At 38.6% G+C, this 18,539-nt stretch overlaps 1 protein-coding gene across 5 annotated transcripts in view; it reads left to right on the forward strand.

Annotated features, from left to right (window-relative positions):
• cadps2 (Ca++-dependent secretion activator 2) overlaps nt 1–18,539 on the forward strand; it is a 130,289-nt gene that overhangs the window by 25,713 nt on the left and 86,037 nt on the right. For all 5 annotated transcript variants that reach the window (XM_034307324.2, XM_034307325.2, XM_026919048.3 and 2 more), the window contains exon 2: nt 1,002–1,115. In XM_034307324.2, coding sequence (XP_034163215.2) covers nt 1,002–1,115 — 114 coding nt within the window. The remainder of the gene's footprint in view (nt 1–1,001; nt 1,116–18,539) is intronic.

The raw sequence follows: 18,539 nt of genomic DNA on the forward strand, positions 1-18,539 counted from the left end.
TTTTTCATGCTACATATGTATGATAGAAAGAAACACACGTTGCTGTGTACATGGCACACGAACTGCATGCATAGGCTCATACACCAGGTTCAAACACACATGGTTTTTGGGTAGAATGAGTCTTTGTTGTGCTCAAAAGCTTAGTATGTCTGCGTCTTGCTGTTTTGGAATGACTGGTTGTGTAATAGAGAGAAATATTAGAAAGAAGCTTTTTGTTCACAGCAGGCATCATACAGCATGATGAATGTATAGTTGAAATGTGAAGAAAGCAGAAAGACCTTTGGGCGAAGGAGTGAAAAAATGTTTTCATAATGGACATCTCTCTTTAAATAGATGAGGAAGGTGAAAACTCAGAGTTGGAGCTCAGCAAAATGAGAGAGAGCGAGCAACACCACTGAAGTGAATGGCAGGGATGAAATGGTGCACTGTGTCTGGCTGCTGATCTCCTTACCCAGTGCTCGATTGCACCTCTTAATGACTGTCGCTGTCTGTAGTCCACATTAGTGCTGCTCCAGCGGACACTTTCACATTTTCCCTGGCATAAACAAGGCAGGGGAGGAAGTATTATAAAAGTAGACTATATTTGGATGCAAATACAATGTGGAAGGGAGTTGAGGCTAAATTTCATACTGTAAGACTTTATGCTTCGCCCAGCGCATTACTATTTTACAAAGTCTGAGAGCAGAAATATGCAGTCACCAATAATCAGATCTTCAGTTCTAGATCAAACTAGATCTCGATAAAAGTAGGTACAGGTGAGACTGTTGAGTTTCTTGTTCTTACTATCATCATCATCTTAGTCCTTAAGCTCGGGTTGAGTTTTTGTGCAGGTAGAATTATTTTGTATACATTAGCATTAATCAAGCTCACTTTGTCGAGAGCAATTAATAATATGTTCATAAATATTTCATTAGGCGTTGAGCATTAAGGATTACTGTAACGTAATATGACTCTTTGCTGTTATTAAACAAATTGTCACATGTCTGTCTTCTTTTTCTCAGCTCAACAAACAGCAGCTACAGGCGGTGAAGGAGAGATTTCAGGCCTTCCTTAAAGGAGAGACACAGATTGTAGCTGACGAAGCTTTCTGCAATGCCGTGCGCAGTTACTATGAGGCAAGATTTTTTTTGTATTGTTCAGCTCCCTTCTTCAGTTAAGGAAACATTATTTAATGGCTTCACATGCATTTTAGGCATGCCTGTAATGATTGTTTTTTGTACTTGCATATGTGTGGTGTGGGAAAGTGTGCACATTGAATATTTTTCCTATTTAACATTCCCTTATTCAGTTTGTTGTGGGCTATTATATGATTTAGTTTGATATATTTTATAGTGCATTGACCTTTTTCCCTATTAACGTTCCATTACTTAATTTGTTAGGGGCTATTATGTGATTTATTTTGATATATTTTATAGTACATGCAGGCCAATCAGAGGATAAATGCAACTCTGTAAGTAATATTGAGAATAGATACACAAGACATAAGGGTCATTTCTGTTGTAGTCCTTTAGTAAAATTCAGTTTGTTTTGCTCTTATTATAAGCCATATGATAATTGCAAACAAATAAATTAAATTTTTAAAATAAAATAAATTTAAGTTCTGTGGTATTATACATATAAAAATACTGTACAGACTTTTACTATTATTAGTGTAGTGTCCTAAAATAAAATGGACAATACGTCAAACTCCCCAAAAAAAAGTATTTGCTTTACATGTTCTGGGCAGAAGTTCAGCCTGAACGGAATAGTGTTTAATGGTAGCTAGGTGTGATACTATGAGGGTTAGCTTCCTGTGTCATGGTCAAATGTAGAAGTGTTTCTGATAAGACCAACTCAATTGTCTCTATAAAAAGTAAGAGAATTTTGAAATATTTTAACACAGTGAGGGGAGGTAAGTATTTGGACAGTTTTGTTTTTGTTATTTAATATGCTTACAATGCCTATGTCCACCTCAAGTTTACACACATATGGTCTTTTAACTTTATACTTTTCAATATGAACAAAATTACCACTGAGGCCAAAACTTCACGTACGCCTAGGCTAAGCCACTTACCAGAAGGGAGGAGGGAGAAAAGTGTGTGTGCGGCATGACTGGAGTTCCTTATGATATGGCCTGCCTTCGGGAGGTAGCATGCTGTATAAATGTGCTGCACAGCTGTCAGTTTGGAATTGTTGCAGATGGAGGTGTAATAAAAAAAATTTTTTAATTTATTTAACTTTGTGATTAATTTATGTGGTTAAATGATGGTATGTCAGCTTCATTAAAACTCCTTAAAGCTACAATGTTGTATACAATTCCTGGATGTATTACAAAGATCTGTGTCAACCCACTTGGTAGTGTTTTCACTTGGCATCGGTGAAAAGGTCCATGTGCACCTTGGCAAACCTTTCTTGGAGTTAGGCTACCACCTTCAGGCGTTGGCGGTACGCCTTGATCTTATGCACTGTCTTAACAGTGTATCTGCTGCACAGGTGTACAGCCCTGCCGAATGACTTGTCTTCAGTGAAATAAACTGTGGATTTGCCCACCTGAAAAGATTATCTGCAAAGCGAAGAGACGAGCTCAAACTCAATGGTTAATGTAGCTGACTGAGATGTTGCCACATATTATTTTGTGTGAGCATTGCTCCTTTTGCCCCAACTGCTCCCCAGCCAGTAAGGGAAGCATCTGTAGTAATTATCTCTTTTTGATAGCGCATTACTGTCAAGCAGACCCCTTTTGTTAGAAAACTCTTGTGTCTACAGCAAGCTAGAGCCTGGGTCCATCTAAGACAAAGACACATTTCTGTTTAAGACATATTGGGTCCAGCCGTATGTTGAAATTCCCTTCTGGAGTGGAGGTTATTATAATAGCAAGGGGGGGAACTAAATCTGGAATGTGATGTTCAAAAAGCTCATACGGGTGTGATGGCCAGGTGTCCACAAACATATAGTATAGTATACTTTTTCCTTTGCACTTCTATCCCAAGAAGAAGAACTTCTTGGGTTCAAGATGGATGGGGCCATGGATGGAAGTTTCACTGTCGTCAGGACCACTAATCTGATTTAATCACTGTCCAGTTGGTAATTTTCAGCTGTCCCATCGCTAGCCCTTCATGGCTGTTCTCTGTGGGAGACTTTAGTGATGGGGAGGGCAATGTTTTGGGCCTGTCCCCATTCAGATACCTGCTAGAGGTTTGAGGGTGTCTATTGGTTTTCATGATTTTGAAACCTGTGCTCTCCTATCCAGAGCTTCTTTGGCTTGAGGCCCAAAGTGCGACCACAACACAGAGAGCAGATTTTGCAGAGTTGATTTGAACATGCGGAAAGGAACAGCACTGTGGATTGTGCTAACCACATTTGACTTTGTGCATAAAACAGGTTGGTGGAGAGTTGCTTCATATCCTGGGCTAGATGCTAGGAGCACGGTGTATAGACTCCCTTACAGGGGATCAACTTATGTATATTGGTGTGATTGCAGACTGACCCAGACTCATTTTCAGATGTTGCTGAGGCCAGAGTTGAACATGAGGGTTCAACTCCTAGATCATTATAAGCTTAGACTGGATATAGCTGTAGACATAGCATCCTCACACTCTTCAGATAAGGAGAAAGAAGAATGACAAGTAAATGACATATAAAGAGGACTCTGTTGAAGGACATGAGCCTCTGAGTTGCATGGTTTTGGCTCCTGAATCATTGATTTTAGTTGAGCCATGTCTGCTGCCAAATCATTAATTCGCCAAGAAAGTAACTGTTTTCTGGACTTATGCTTATGAGTTGATGTCTGACACGGGTGTTTGTGACTAGCGAGGTGGTTAGGCTGCATGACTGGAATCCGATTTGACTCTGTGTCAGGGTCTAAATCTGCCAGAGGAGTGTGCCTTGTCAGCATCAGCATTGCCTCGCCAGGGATGTCTGAGTCACTGCAGTTTACATGTTGCCAAGGCAGTGAGCACATAGCTGGTGCCACTTTTTTGGCTTCCAAAAGATTCAGACACCAGCTGCACAAGCACGAGGCTTGCAGTATGGCTAATCATTTTGTGTATAGCAAAAAAAAAATGTGGTAAATCTGACACAAGTGAAATGAATGTGTGGTCTGTTAAGTAGCGGGAAAACCAACTCCAGCCCCAGAACTGAATATTTTAGTGGAAATTCAGCTAACCTATCAGATTTAACAATGAACAATGAGGAACAAGAAAACCTACTCAACCACACTAGTTGCACACTAGTCAACTGTAGACCACGTAGAGGGAGAATGTGTAAAAATTACACCGTAAGTTTATATATATATAAACATAAACCACCTGTCTAATACCGTGTAAGTCTCCCTTGTGCTGCCAAAACAGCTCTGACCCGTCAAGGCATGGACGCCACAGGACCTCTCAAGGTGTGCTGTTGTATCTGGCACCAAGACGTTAGCAGCAGATCCTTTAAGTCCTGTAAGTGCGAGGTGGGGCCTCTATGGATCAGACTTGTTTTTCCAGCACATCCCACAGATGCTTGATTGGATTGAGATGTGGGCAATTTGGAGGCCAAGTCAACACCTTGTACTCTTTGTCATATTCCTCAAACCATTCCTGAACATTTTTGCAGTGAGGCCGGGCGCATTATCCTGCTGAAAGAGACCACTGCCATTAGGGAATACTGTTGCCATGAAGGGGTGTACTTGGTCTGCAATAATGTTTAGGTAGGTGGTACATGTAAGGTAACCAGACAGGCAAGCCTTCACTACCCACGCACATTAGTGTGCCTTGGGCGTGCCTATTTTCTGGTCTTCCACTATACAACTAAAACTATGCAGTTGTATGTAAATATTCGGGCACCCGTGGCCAAATTAAATTTTTTTTATTTTATTTTTGAAGTCAAAGGACTAAACAACCTCTGCAGCAAAATATTTTTAAAAAGTAACAATGCAAATATTAATGCACGGTAACTTTTAGATGAATCTAAAAAAAAAAAAATTTAAATAAATAAAATAGTAATTGTGACGTGTGCAAAAGTTTGGATATCCTACTATGTCTGTATTTAGTAACACCCCCTTTGGCAGATATCACAGCTTGTAGATGCTTTTTGTAGCCAGCTCGGAGGTATTCTAGTCTTCTTTAATGAATTTACAACCACTCTTCCTTTCAGAATGCTTTTATTTCTGATATATTCTTTGGCCATCTTGCATGAACAGCATGTTGAATGATGTTTAAGTCAAGGAACTGTAAGGGCCATTCCAAAAGCTTCAGCTTGTGTTGAATGAAGTAATTCATAGTGAATTTTGAAGTATGTGTTGTCTTTTTGTAGAAGGTCTTCTCTTGTCAGCTTTAGCTTCTTGACTGATTGTGTCACATTTACTTCCAGAATTTGCTGGGATCCATTCTTCCATCTATCCATGCAGTGTTTCCTGTGCCACTGGCTGCCACACAACTCCAAAGCATAATAGACTCACCCCCATGCTTGGCAAGATGTTCTTTTCATCAAATGCTGCTCCTTTTTTCCTCCAAAAAATGCCTTTGATGATTGTAACCAAATATATATATATATATATATATATATATATATATATATAGATATAGATATGGCAACCAACAAAATTCAAGTGAAAAACAAATCGAAAAAAGGGACTTTTTCATATCTTGATTTGGCAATTTTATTCCACTCCTCTATGCTCCTTCCATTCCTTTGTTGACTTGGATTTGTGCTTTGGGTTGGAAAGTGAAAATATTCTTCATTTTCAGCTGTCTGACAGAGGCCTGCAGGTTTTGTGCCAAAATAGATAGGTATTTGGAGCTATATATGATTCTCTCTGTCTTGACCAGAGCCCCAGTCCCGACAGAAGAGAAGCAGCCCCATAGAATGATGGTGCCACCACCATGCTTCATCACGGGTATGGTGTTCTTTGGGTGATAAGACAATTTTGTAAATTTTGGAAGGATGTCCTGTTCTTGGTGATCTCACTGTGGTGCCCGATTTTCTCCACTTGTTGATGGCCTTTACAGTGAGCCATTCTTTTTTACCCCACTCTTGATCAATACCTTTTGACAATGAGATCCTGTACATGCTTTATAAGCTCTTTGGGGACCACTTGAGGGTAATTAGAACACTTTATTGATGACAGATATATGATACATATTTTTGATCATGAGTTTGAATGTGATTGGTTAATTCTAAGCACACATAACCCATTGTATGCCACAGCTGTGCACACCCTTTTATAATGGGTTATGTGCACACTTGTGCAACCAGTTTATTCTAAGTTTTTTTTTCTTCTATTTTCTATTTTCTTCTGTGTTTTTATTTGTTTTCCACTTGTATTTTGTTGGTTGCTATAACACATTAAAGGTGGAAGATTTTACATTTTTCTTGGTTTTATTTATTTATTTTTTACATCACAGAAAACTGCAAAACTTTTTATATCCCTATTTTTATATCCCTATGCTCCCTATGAAAAAGACTCTTTGTGATCTTTGGGATTGCTGGTGTTTTTCACTGGGCAGCAACATTTCACATTTATATTGCTAAAAATACGTTATTGAAGCAATTTATCCACAAATCTTAAAAAAAAGTAGGGTGTCACCAAATTAGTCATTTCTACGTGTAGTGTTGTGCCTTGAACTAACTCTTTGTAGTATCAGGTTTGCATCGTAAAAGCCTTGTCTACAAGCCTTTTTCTCTCCAACTACATCTTATAGCAGTGACTTGATTTATAACATGATCATCATAAATTTTTCATAAGTAGGCATTTATAAATCCTTAACCTGGAAGTGCAACACAAAGATTAGGGGATGTCTGAAGTACATTGAACAGGTCGGCAGTTGATGCCAGAAACATTGTGAGAGCTGTGAAGAAAAACCCAAAAACAACAGTCAGTGACATCACCAACAATTTCCACAGGGCAGGGGTGAAGATATCACAATCCACCATTTGAAGAAGACTATGAGAGCAAAAATATAGAGGCCATACCACAAGATGCAAACCAATCATCAGCAGTAAGAATCAGAAGACCAGACTGGAATTCACAAAGATACAGAGATGAGCCACAAAAGTTCTGGAACCAAGATTAACCCCCAGCAAAGTGATGGAATTGCCAGAGTGTATAGAAAGAAAGGATCAGTTCATGATCCAAAACATATGAGCTCATCAGTCAAGCACGGTGGAGGTAGTGTCATGGCTTGGGCTTGCATGGCTGCTTCTGGAACAGGCTCACTAATATTTATTGATGATGTAACTCATGATAGTAGCAGCAGAATGAATTCAGAAGACTACAGAAATGTCCTGTCTGACAATTTACAGAGAAATTCAGCCAGTGTAATTGGGAGGAACTTCATAATGCAGCAAGACAATGACCTAAACACATTGCCAACACAACAGAGGATTTTATCAGGGGAAAAAAAGTGGAAGGTTTTAGACTGGCCAAGTCAATCACCAGACCTTGACCCAAGTGAGCTTGCATTTCACCTCCTGAAGAGGAGACTGAAGGGAGAACAAACAACAACTGAAAGAAACTGCGGTACAAGTCTGGAAAAGCTTCACAAAAGAAGTACGCAACAGTTTGTTGATGTCAGTGGGTCGCGAACTTGGAAGTAAGGGATATGCAACCAAATATTAAGTGTTATTTACTTTAAGACTATCTGTTCCAATACTTTTGCTCAACCAAAAATTGAGTGTTCCGTAGATGTAATGTAATGTATGTAGATGTAAATATCAGTGAAATGAAAGCTGAAATTTTCATCTATCATCTCATTTTCATCTTCAATCTCAAACCCAAATGTTCGTTGTATAGCAAAAACAACAGAACACAATACTTTCAGAGGGGACTGTATATAAAGCATTCACATAAATGCAAGAGTGTCTGTGCTAGATTAGATTATTTTATAATTAGATGTGGAGATGCTGTGTGCTATTTCAGAGAGCATAGATTTAAGCCTTGAGAGGAATCAGGCAGTGCTGTGCAGAGCTGAAAAAAATGCCTGTAGGTGCGAACCCTATGATCCTTAAGGCGTGAGTATCCAGCAGCTGAGATTTACTATCCACACTAAAGAAAAGTACATCAGATGTAAATCTTCTGCAGATCACATATTGATAGGGCTTGGGTCTTTTCATCTAGTGGATTAAACATTCATCTGAGTATGGACTAGTGTTTAGTGTTTGCATGCTGTTACCCTTTAGGACAGAGTTCTAAAGTATTTTGACCAAAGCGTAAAGGGTATTCTCAGTAAGGTCCAACCAGTAGGCAGCTTTTTCTTAATACAAAATTAATGCACAGCCACATCCATTTGAGCAAATCTCACCCTCCTGTTTCTCTATCTTTTTTTCCTCTCCTTTTCTCTGCATCTCTCCCTCTCTCTCTCACTCTCTCTCTCTCTCTCTCATACACACACACACACACACACACATAAAACACCAGAACACTTATGAGGACAAGCCAGGTTACCAAGCAACCTATTGGATTCAAGAGCTAAGAATGGAGCTGTGATCTTTTGAGTTTGGCTACAACCTTTAGGAATCATGAGTTTTATTCTTATCCACTCATGTGTCTGAGGTTAAAATATTGGATGTTGGCTTAAGATCAGGATTGTGACAGTTGATTTTCTTAGTATTACTTTAAATTGGACAGTGTGCAACCTAGACACAACATTCAGCAGTATTAGTCAACTAGAAGCTACCTTTGCCACTGGTGTATTCGTCAATTAGGACATTGTGTTTTGTGAATGAAAGCTGGAGGATATGGCCTTGCAGAAATCCTCCGTTCTGCAGTGATGTTTTATTTGGTTTTCAGGGACATAGCAGAAATTCGAAGGCTCTTGCAAAATCCAACAGGACAGAGTGGAGGTTGCAGTTTGGTTGTTTACTTCTAAGAAATTCTTAATAGTATCTCTTAGTGTACTGATGCCTAACTGTGAAACAAAGCCAAGTACTCTGGTAATGAAATTTAAATAGGGTCAGAATGCACACAATGCCCCTCTTCTGATGGTTTCTTTTAATTGGATTGAATTCTGATAAAATGCCACATGCATTCACACTTAAAGTCAAATGTGTATCTTGTTAGCTGAATTGAAATCTAACTGTAATATGCAAACCTGTGTTCCTCATGTCCAGTTGTGATTTTGTCTGGTATTTGTGAAATATTTGTGATTTTGCCTGATATTCCTAAATTTAATTCCTAAAAAACATGCTAAGCTTCGCAGTTAAAAAAAAATCTAGCAATCTAGCTAACATTACTGCAATCCACAGGTCAATTTGCCCATGTTTCTAATAATCAGTTTGTTTCTGGTGAACGGCAGCTATGCATACCTTTCATGATTACCATATAGAGTGCATAAAAATGGGCCATGTGTGCTTAAGGTGTATTTGGAAAGATTACAGTTGCCTGATGTAGCTTGGTGATAATTGTATTTGTTTGTGTAGCATACTGTATATGCATATATCGTATACATCTGTATCTTGCACCTCATAGTCTGTGATGTGATTTGGGTGAACTTGGGTGCATTTACACTTGGGTTTTGTGAACTGTCTGATTGAAACTTTACATGTGCATAAAAAGTGCAGCAATTATGTGTTTCAGAAGTATCTCTTTTTGAGTATTTTTGTAAGGTCTGTCAAATCGTCATCGCTGATTACAGAGCTATTGTGTGTAGATGAAGGAGCTGCCATTTTCAGCCTTTCCCAAGTATTTAACATGCCAGTGTTGTCACAGTCTGTTATCACAGTTTTTGCCTCCATAAAGTGTGTTATCGTGACATACAGCAAGACTGCTTGTGGATTGTTCCTCTGTGGTTATATGGACTAGAGCGACCTGGGCCTTGGGGAAAGTTGTTCACTGCCATAAGCACAATTACTAAAAAATCAACATGTAGGGAAAAACACTTTAATTACCCATGTGCCATTTGAAATGAAAAGGAACAAAACAATTCAAAGCCAAACGTCACCTCTTGAAAAGAAAATTACTTTTCTGTGGAGGAAAAATTTTACCTTTTGTTCCTCCTTGTGCCTTTTTGCCATTTCTGGCTTTTCAGTAATAATGCATTGACTCAAATTAGCCCCTAGTCAAATTAACCCCCAGCACTGAATTATTGTGTGTGGGGAAAACTAGCCAATCAAGCCCACATAGGGCTGACCAACAGCTCCTGCGGGTTGAGGTGGCAAGTTTTTTCAATGGCATTTATAAAAATGAGTTTAGCCAAAGTTGTGGCCCAGTATTGTGTGAGACAAGTAGATTTGTTGAAAGTTACTAGTGACTAGTGAGGAGTGTGCGTTCATTGTCGACTAAAGCATTGGCATTTCTAAGTTGGGGTTTTTGTGTAAGGCAACTTTATTACAACACTAGGGCTGATATGTTGACCAATATGTACAGTGGCTATAAAACATCTACACACTCCTGTTAAAATGGCAGTTTTTTGTGATATATAAAATGAAACCAAGATAAATCATGTCAGAATTTTTTCCACCCTCAATTTGAAATTACAACCTGTAAAAACGAAGTGAAAAACATTACAAGAAGTAAAAAAACTTACAATAACCTGGTTGCATAAGTGTACACTTTATAATTGGGGATGTGGCTGTGTTCAGAATGAACCAATCACATTCAATCGCATGTTCAAAAGTAATTATACAGCCGTCATCAATGAAATTATTCTGATTAACCCCAAATAAAGATCAGCTGTTTCTTTATGGAACACCATAAAGGCCATCATCAACAAGTGGAGAAAATGCAGCACCACACTAAACAACATCAAGAACAGGACGTCCCTCCAAAATTGATAAAAGGACAAGACAAAAGCTTACCAGGGAGGCTACCAATAGACCTACGGCAACATTAAAGGAGCTGCAGGAATATCTGACAAGTACTGATTACTCTCTGCATGTGACAACAGTCTCTTGTGTTCTTCACATATCTGGGCTATGGGGTAGGGTGGCTAGACAGAAGCCCTTTGTCACAAAAAAAAAAATAGATCACCCCAAACTATGTGGCAAAATGTGTTATGTTCTGATGAGACCGATTCCAAAAGATATAATAATTCCATAATTCCAAAAGGTATGTTTGGTGCAAAAAAATGCACATCACCAAAAGAACACCATACCCACAGTGAAGCATGGTGATGGCAGCATCATGCTTTAGGGCTGCTTTTCTTCAGCCAGAACTGGGGCTTTTATCAAGATGGAGGGAATCATGAATAGCTCCAAATACCAGCAGATTTTTAGCGCAAAACCTTCAGGTGTCTGCTAGTAAGCTGAAGATGAAAAGCACAACAATGACCCAAAGCATACATCCAAATCAACAAAGGAATGACTTAACCAAAAGAAGATCAGTGGTTTTGAACGGCCTAGCCAGAACCCAGACCTGAATCCAACTAAAACTCTGTGGTGTGACCTGAAGCGAGCTGTGGACAGGAGATGCCCTCACTATTTGATGGATCTTTTTGCAAGAAAGAGTGGAAAAATATTGCCAAGATGTGTCACACTGATAGACTCTTACCCAAAAAGACTGAGTGGTGTAATAAAACCAGAAGGTGCTTCACCAAAGTATTAGTTTAGAGGTGCGTACACTTATGCAACCAGGTTATTGTAGGTTTTTTTATTTTTCCTATTTTTCTCTAAAATGTTTCTGATTGTTTTCTACTTAATTTTTATACATTGTAATTTCACATTGAGGGTGGAAAATGGTCTGACGTAATTTATCTTGGTTTCATTTTTTTACATCATGAAAACCTGCCATTTTAACAGGGATGTGTAGACTTTCTATATCCACTGTAAATGAATAACAAATGAAATGTTTTGAGCACAATGAGCAGCATGTTCGTCATCTTTCTGGAAATTTTCTAACCTTTCCAGACTATACATTTTTTATTATGGTCTTTATTGTAGTTAATGGTATTTTAGCAGCTTATGTAATATTTATACACATTACCTTATTTGTGCAGGTCAAATAATGATCTTTTTTTTTTTTTTTTTTTGCACCTGCCATTTCAGAGAGCATTGATTTATGCCTTTGGGCTTGAGAGAAATTGAGAGAGGCAGTGATGCGCAGAGCTAAAACAAATGTCTCCAGATGTAAACCTCATCATCTTTATGGTCTGAGTATACAGCAGCTTAGATTTGCAACCCATATTGAAGAACCTTTTGCTCTGAAATGTTGATGGAAGACTAATGCGTTTTACATGTGTGCAACCTCGTATTAATACCCCAAACAGACAATTATTTGTCAAAGACAAATAGAGTTTTATGTTAAAAAAGACATTTTTTCACATTAGGGATGGCACATATGATTTTAAAAGAAAATGCTGTTTCTCAGGCCACATTATTTACTGCGCTACAGGTCTTAAAACAACATCATGGTAGGAAATAAAGTATCCTGCAAAAGTGATCATGGCAGATAGTTAACAATGAATAATAACAATAACTAGAAATGAAAACATATATGGGATGTAAGCAATGTATTAGGCACATGATTCAGATTTTTTTTTACTGCCTGTTGAGTAAAAATAGAAGTTCACTTCCTGTGATGCATGTTGGCTGCTGCTTCTACATGTAGTTTTTTTTTTTTAGTTGGATTTCCACCACACCAGAACAACAGCAAAAGCACCACACTTGCCTGGTTTTAGTTTTTTGTTTGTGAAATATTACACTGTCTGTATTCTTGGAAATTATGAAAAATATAGCTCCACTAGGAGACTTTAGATGCAGGTTAATTAGTACTGGTACTGAAAAAAATGTTCAGTACTTTGGTGTCTCCATACTTTTCAGTACGGGTATCCTGTGCTGTAGTGTCAGCTTCAGCCTCTCTACACACAGGCTACAGAGCACATGATATCTTCTCTACATTTGTCTGGTCACAAGCTTTAGGATTTTGAAGGCTGCAGTCTGATTGGCTCTCCACACTTCCACCTATACACACTTCCGTACACCTGTTTCCAACAGGATGACAAACTTTTGAACACACTGACAAACTGAGCTTTTTTGAGCAATATATAGTTACTTTCATGTTTCCTCACAGGCTATAGGTCATCTACCATGTCAGTAAAATGGCATCTTTCTGTGAAACCAGGCGGTTATTGGCCAAGCTTATTAACAGAATATACCAGACTTAGCTTGCGAGACTACCTGTGCAACCCTGGTCTGTTCTCAGTAGCCGGTTGCATTATTCCTTCTCTCTCCTCTCTCAGAGGGGTATTTTCATATTTGCTGCCTGAACGGTCCCATTTGAATTAATTTTGTTAGATGATTTTGGTTTGTCACATCCTGATACAGCAAAACAAAGTCATCTAACAAACATTAATCCGTTTCTTTCTCTTGGTCTTTTTTACCCTTCATGGGTGTTCACCATGAATGTAGCCCAATGATTGAAAACCAGCCTTGAGGATTGGACAGTGAGGAAAATGGACCAAGCTTCTCCTCTGACAAGTTTCATTTTCAACATATCCAAAGCTGCTGTCATGAGTCTGTGCAACTCTATTCAATGTATCCTATCTTTTCCAGTTATTTTTCTGCAGAGCACTGACCTTGTGGTTCGTCATTAGTTCCACTTGTATTGAGTGATTTTTGAATAGATGCTGCTGTTCAGCTTGTCAGTGTGTGAAAGTCTGAGAAGATGAGAGGTTTGCCACAGTGCTCACAGTAAAAGGATATTCGTAGGGGGCAAGTTCTTTCAGTCCAGACTGAGGTGAACAGAATCAGATTTATTTTGCCATGTCAAATATTCAAGGTAAGGGCTAGAACGAGAGCAGTGATTTTTTAAAAAGGGAAAATCAGTGTGTCAGTTTTATTAAAATCAGCGTGTCAAATTGCCTTCTGCAGGATTTATAAAACAGAAGAGGAAATGGCTCAATTAATGGTTAGGAAAGTGGAATATAAGATCACCATAAAGGTAGCATGCTCTAGGTTTTCTACAGCAGCTGCTTCATGTGCCTTGCAAACTACATTGTGCTAAAACTGAATTTTTGAGCTGTTCGTAAAAAAACCTAGGCTAAATTCTGAGACCTATGGAGCCGTGATTCGATCTGTCAGAAGAGATGAAAAGAAAATTTCTGTGTACTTCTGTTGTGGAATATAGGCAGATTATATATAACACACTGCATTGGCTGGGGAGTGAAATCTTGAAATTAGAGACAAATAGACAATCTTTACAACTGCGGTGAGCAGAAAAGCATCTCGAAACACAAAACACTTAAAACACCACTAGTGGATGAAGCAGACCGCGGACCACAGCAGCAGAATACCACATCAGCCAAGAGCAGGAAGCCGAGGCTACAGTGGGCACAGGTTTACCAGAACTGGAAGGTTGGAAAGTTGAAGATGGTTAAAGATTGGAAAACCATTGTCTGGTCTTTTTTCCAGTCTTCACCTGTCCAGTTTTTGTGATCCTGTGCCTACTATTGCCTCAGATTCCTGTTCTTGGCTGACAGGAGTGGAAACAGATGAGGTCTTCTGCTGTAGTAGCCCATCGAAGCAGCCAAAGCAACAGTGCAGAAAGCAACATGATTTTATTGACGCAATTGTAATTAAATGAAGCAAAAACCTTTCCTCAATAGTAATTATTAATTAGTACCTTATTAGTAATAATATATATATATATATATATATATATATATATATTAATAATAACTTCTTTTTCCTTCTCATTTTCTGTATATACCTTATCTCAAAAGAAGTCATAAACAGTATGTGATCACCTGCTTCAACACACACAGTTCTGTATAAGAGCCTGCTTTCTCCCTGACACTTTCTGCCTGACACTTTGACTTTTCAGTCATGACTGCCAAGTGGTTTTTAATTCTGCTCTCCAGAGTGCATTGTGTTGATATTAGCTTTCATTGCACAATCAAATGCTCTGAGCAGCACTCTATCTTATTAGACTCTTAACCGAGGAATACAAGCTGCTATGCACACTGTTGCTTGTAAATAATTGATTAAGATTTTAATCCCCCAATTAAGCCAAACAGCGGGGTGAGAGGAACTCGCATGGTGGCCAATTCATTAGTAATAATGTCTGACATTTGTACTGGCACAAAATGAAGACATTAAATGCCAAGCTACAGTGTCTATACTAGTGACAGGTATATGGTATATTGTTATGAAGTATCAGCTTTTTAAAATGAGAGAACGATTACTAATGTAGTGCAATTGCCTTTCTATAGATATGCTATACATAGAATACTGAAGCAGTTAAACCACCATGATAAGTAGAGATTGTTTACTTTTAAATATCATGCTCTTAAGGTAACTGTCCCCTTAAAAAACTGTGTGTCTCATGTGTAGGATGCATGTGTTTTACCTTATATAATTACCATATATTCATCTGCTGGGCGCTTCTTAGTGAAAGGTGTGCACTCACAGGGAATCCTTGAAAGCAGTGGTGTGAGTATTTTAAAACGATCCCCTTGAGCATTCTGCCAGAACATTCTTTTTATTGTTTGTTTGTTTTTCCACAGACATGGATGAAATTCAAATTTGTAGGTCAAGTATAAACCAAAGAATGATGCACTTTTGGGGCTCCCACAGAGATGCTTCAGTGTGTGATGAATATGGAGGAGAAGAAAAAAAACAGGCTTGATTGTACACATGTACAGCACAATGAAATTAGTTTCTTTTTATACCATAGTTTGGAAGGATCTGAAGTCAGAGCAGCAGTAATTCAGCTCCTCTCAAGCAGCAGGGTTTAAAGGTCCAGCCGAGGCAGTTTGGCAGTGCTGGGATTTCAAATTTCAAACCTTCTGATGAGTACCCCAGGGTGACTGAGATACCACTGTCCATGCAGTGTTTCTCTGAATTAGCGGTTTTCGACTAAAGTTTGTAAAGGTCCAGTTACATACAGGTCCAGATAAGCAACTAACATGGCAGAATAGTGACAACAGTTACCTTTTAATACTTAACTATTAATGAATAGTTTATGGCTATAAATAAGTGGTTGTTTTGTTTTGTTTCAGACTAGCTCAGTGGGTGCTGAATGGATGTGAGATATCTATTTGGAATTTGATTTGAAAATATTTAGATGCTAATTAGACAAGAGAGGCTTAATAAAATGAAAAATTGATGAAAAATTTGAAAACTCTTCCCTTTCTGACAGAATGTCTCCAGCCCTGTAGCTATAGATAATGTTTAGAAATTGCAACAAGCTGCAACAGAGGATCTGCTACAAAAGCCATGATGGTTCTGGCTGAAGTATGGCCTTTTTTCTTATATATTTATATGTAGGGCTTTCTGTATAGCATAATGTGGACATGTATTAAAGTGTGCTGCTGTTTTGAATCACAAAGGCCATATCACTAAAAATAACCAGGCATATAATTATCCATGCATATGATCATCCAGTCATGAAAAATAGTACTCATTCTTCTGAATTGTGTGACATGCATGTGCAAGAGTGATCATGTCTGGTTTGCTCTCTAGCTCCGCACTTTGCAGGCTGTAAGTATCTCTGCAGGCATATAATGGCATTAATGTAACTTATATACAATAGATGCACATAGATACATAATTAGACATGAACAATTGTGCTTAAATAGATTTTTTATAAATGCAAATTCTGTTCAAAGATGGCTTAAATAACTTCACTGTTTTACAAACTTTAAGCTGTAGTGAAGTGATAACATTATGGATAAACATCATAATTTACATAGTACTTATACATGTTTTTTAGTTTAATGTTGAAACAAAGTGAAGATTACTCCACCAACTAAGCAGTCCAATTTGGATCGCCTAATTCAGTTCTTATTTATAAACTAATCTTCTTTTAATTATTGTGAGGTTACTGTAGTGTCAGTAAAGCAGCTCCAACAATTATGTATATGGTGTTTAAACACTTGTGTATATTATTGCACAAAAGCTCCCAGCCTGAGAAGGTGTAAGAGATAACATGTGCTTCTGCACAGCATGTGTAGCCACTGCATTTTATTCAGCGTCATATGACAAATGATCATGCACCATTGCAAGCACAAAGACGACCATTATCAGCGCTCCCAGTCGTCAGGGAGAAAGGGACTAAGCCATCCTTCCACCCAGTGAGAGCAGCACCAGTTTGCCCTCCTGGACTCGCAGATGGCTGTGCAGGAAATGAAACTCTGGTTTTGTAGGGGGTCAGTGGTCCCTGTAGAGCTGCAATATGCCCTGTTTCTGTGTCTGTCTGATAGTTTTGACATGGTGACCCTTTTTCTGCATTGTGGAATATTACAGCTGCCTCAGATTTTAAACTAGAGGTAGCAAAAAACACCCGGCATTTCATATTATGCAGCAGGATATGTCCTGTAATTTGGAGAAAACATCTGTATCCCACTTGTGCTTCCGAGTGTGTACATTTATGCAAACCTTACATTGTAAACCTTGTTTGATCGGCTTCAAAAAGTTTAATTTGAGATGAGTTACTGCACTTTTATATGCAGATTACACTGTCAAGTTTAAATAGTTTATGTATTTTATATGCTTATGTAACTTATGTATTTCTTAATAAATATTACGAGTAAATATATAAATAAATAACATGAAAAAATAAAGAAAGCAAGCAAACATAAATCTAAATATTAAGACAAATAAGACCAGTCATTCAATTAAGAATGTCGATGTATAAAAGGATGACATGCTGCAGTGGCTCAGGTGGTGTGTAAGTCTGTTCCATTTTCCACTGCATGTTCTTTTAATGCTGTGCAACACTTTATTAGAGCCAGCACCAAGAGAATGATAAGTAACTGATCTGGTATGACTCAAGTTGCAGTGTGCAGTATACTCCCTAGTTTGCCATCATCAGGCTTTCTATGAAACTGACACACCTTCCTGCTTCTCCATCACACCATGGGGGAGGGCGCACTGGCACATTCCGCCTGAGAGTTGCGGAGACACTAAAATTTTATATAACCTTGTGTATATTTCATATAGCCGATAGGCACTGCTAGACATTAGTTACAGCTGCACAGACAGCATACCAAACACTTTCAGCTCCCTCTGGAAATCGCCAGGACGCCGTGGACTGCTGATCCAGCTCTTCTGGCAGAGAGAGCCCAGTGTCTGCGCCGAGACTCTAAAGAAAGTTGGAGTAAGCGAGGCAGCATTAGAGCTAGGCTAAAGCTAAACCTACATCGACCATCACTCCCAAGCATCTTTCTTGCAAATGTACAGTCCCTGGTGAACAAAATGGACTAACTGTGGCTTTGGATAACATTGCATAAACAGATTATGGAATACAACATCATGATTTTTACAGAAACGTGGCTTAACAACAACATTCCTAGCAGAGCTACTGAGCTAGAGGGTTGAAGTGTCTTCAGGCCAGACAGAACGGCAGTGGACTCTGGTAAGAGCAAAGGAGGAGGTCTGCATTTATGTTAACAAATCATGGTGAACAGAGTCTACTATAACTGAAAGTCATTGCTCTGCTAATTTAGAGTATTTAATGATTAAGTGCAGACCCTTCTATTTACTCAGAGAATTTTCTGCCATTGATGTGACTGAAGCTTACGTTCCGCTAGATTCCTCCTAAACTAGCTATGGAAGAACTGCAGCTATCAGCAAGCAAGTAGTGCAATGCATAAAATCATGCACATATGGGCCAGCACCTTCATGTGCCTATATATATATATATA

This window comes from Pangasianodon hypophthalmus, chromosome 9 (genome assembly GCF_027358585.1).
Source record: "Pangasianodon hypophthalmus isolate fPanHyp1 chromosome 9, fPanHyp1.pri, whole genome shotgun sequence".
Classification (NCBI taxonomy): domain Eukaryota; kingdom Metazoa; phylum Chordata; class Actinopteri; order Siluriformes; family Pangasiidae; genus Pangasianodon; species Pangasianodon hypophthalmus.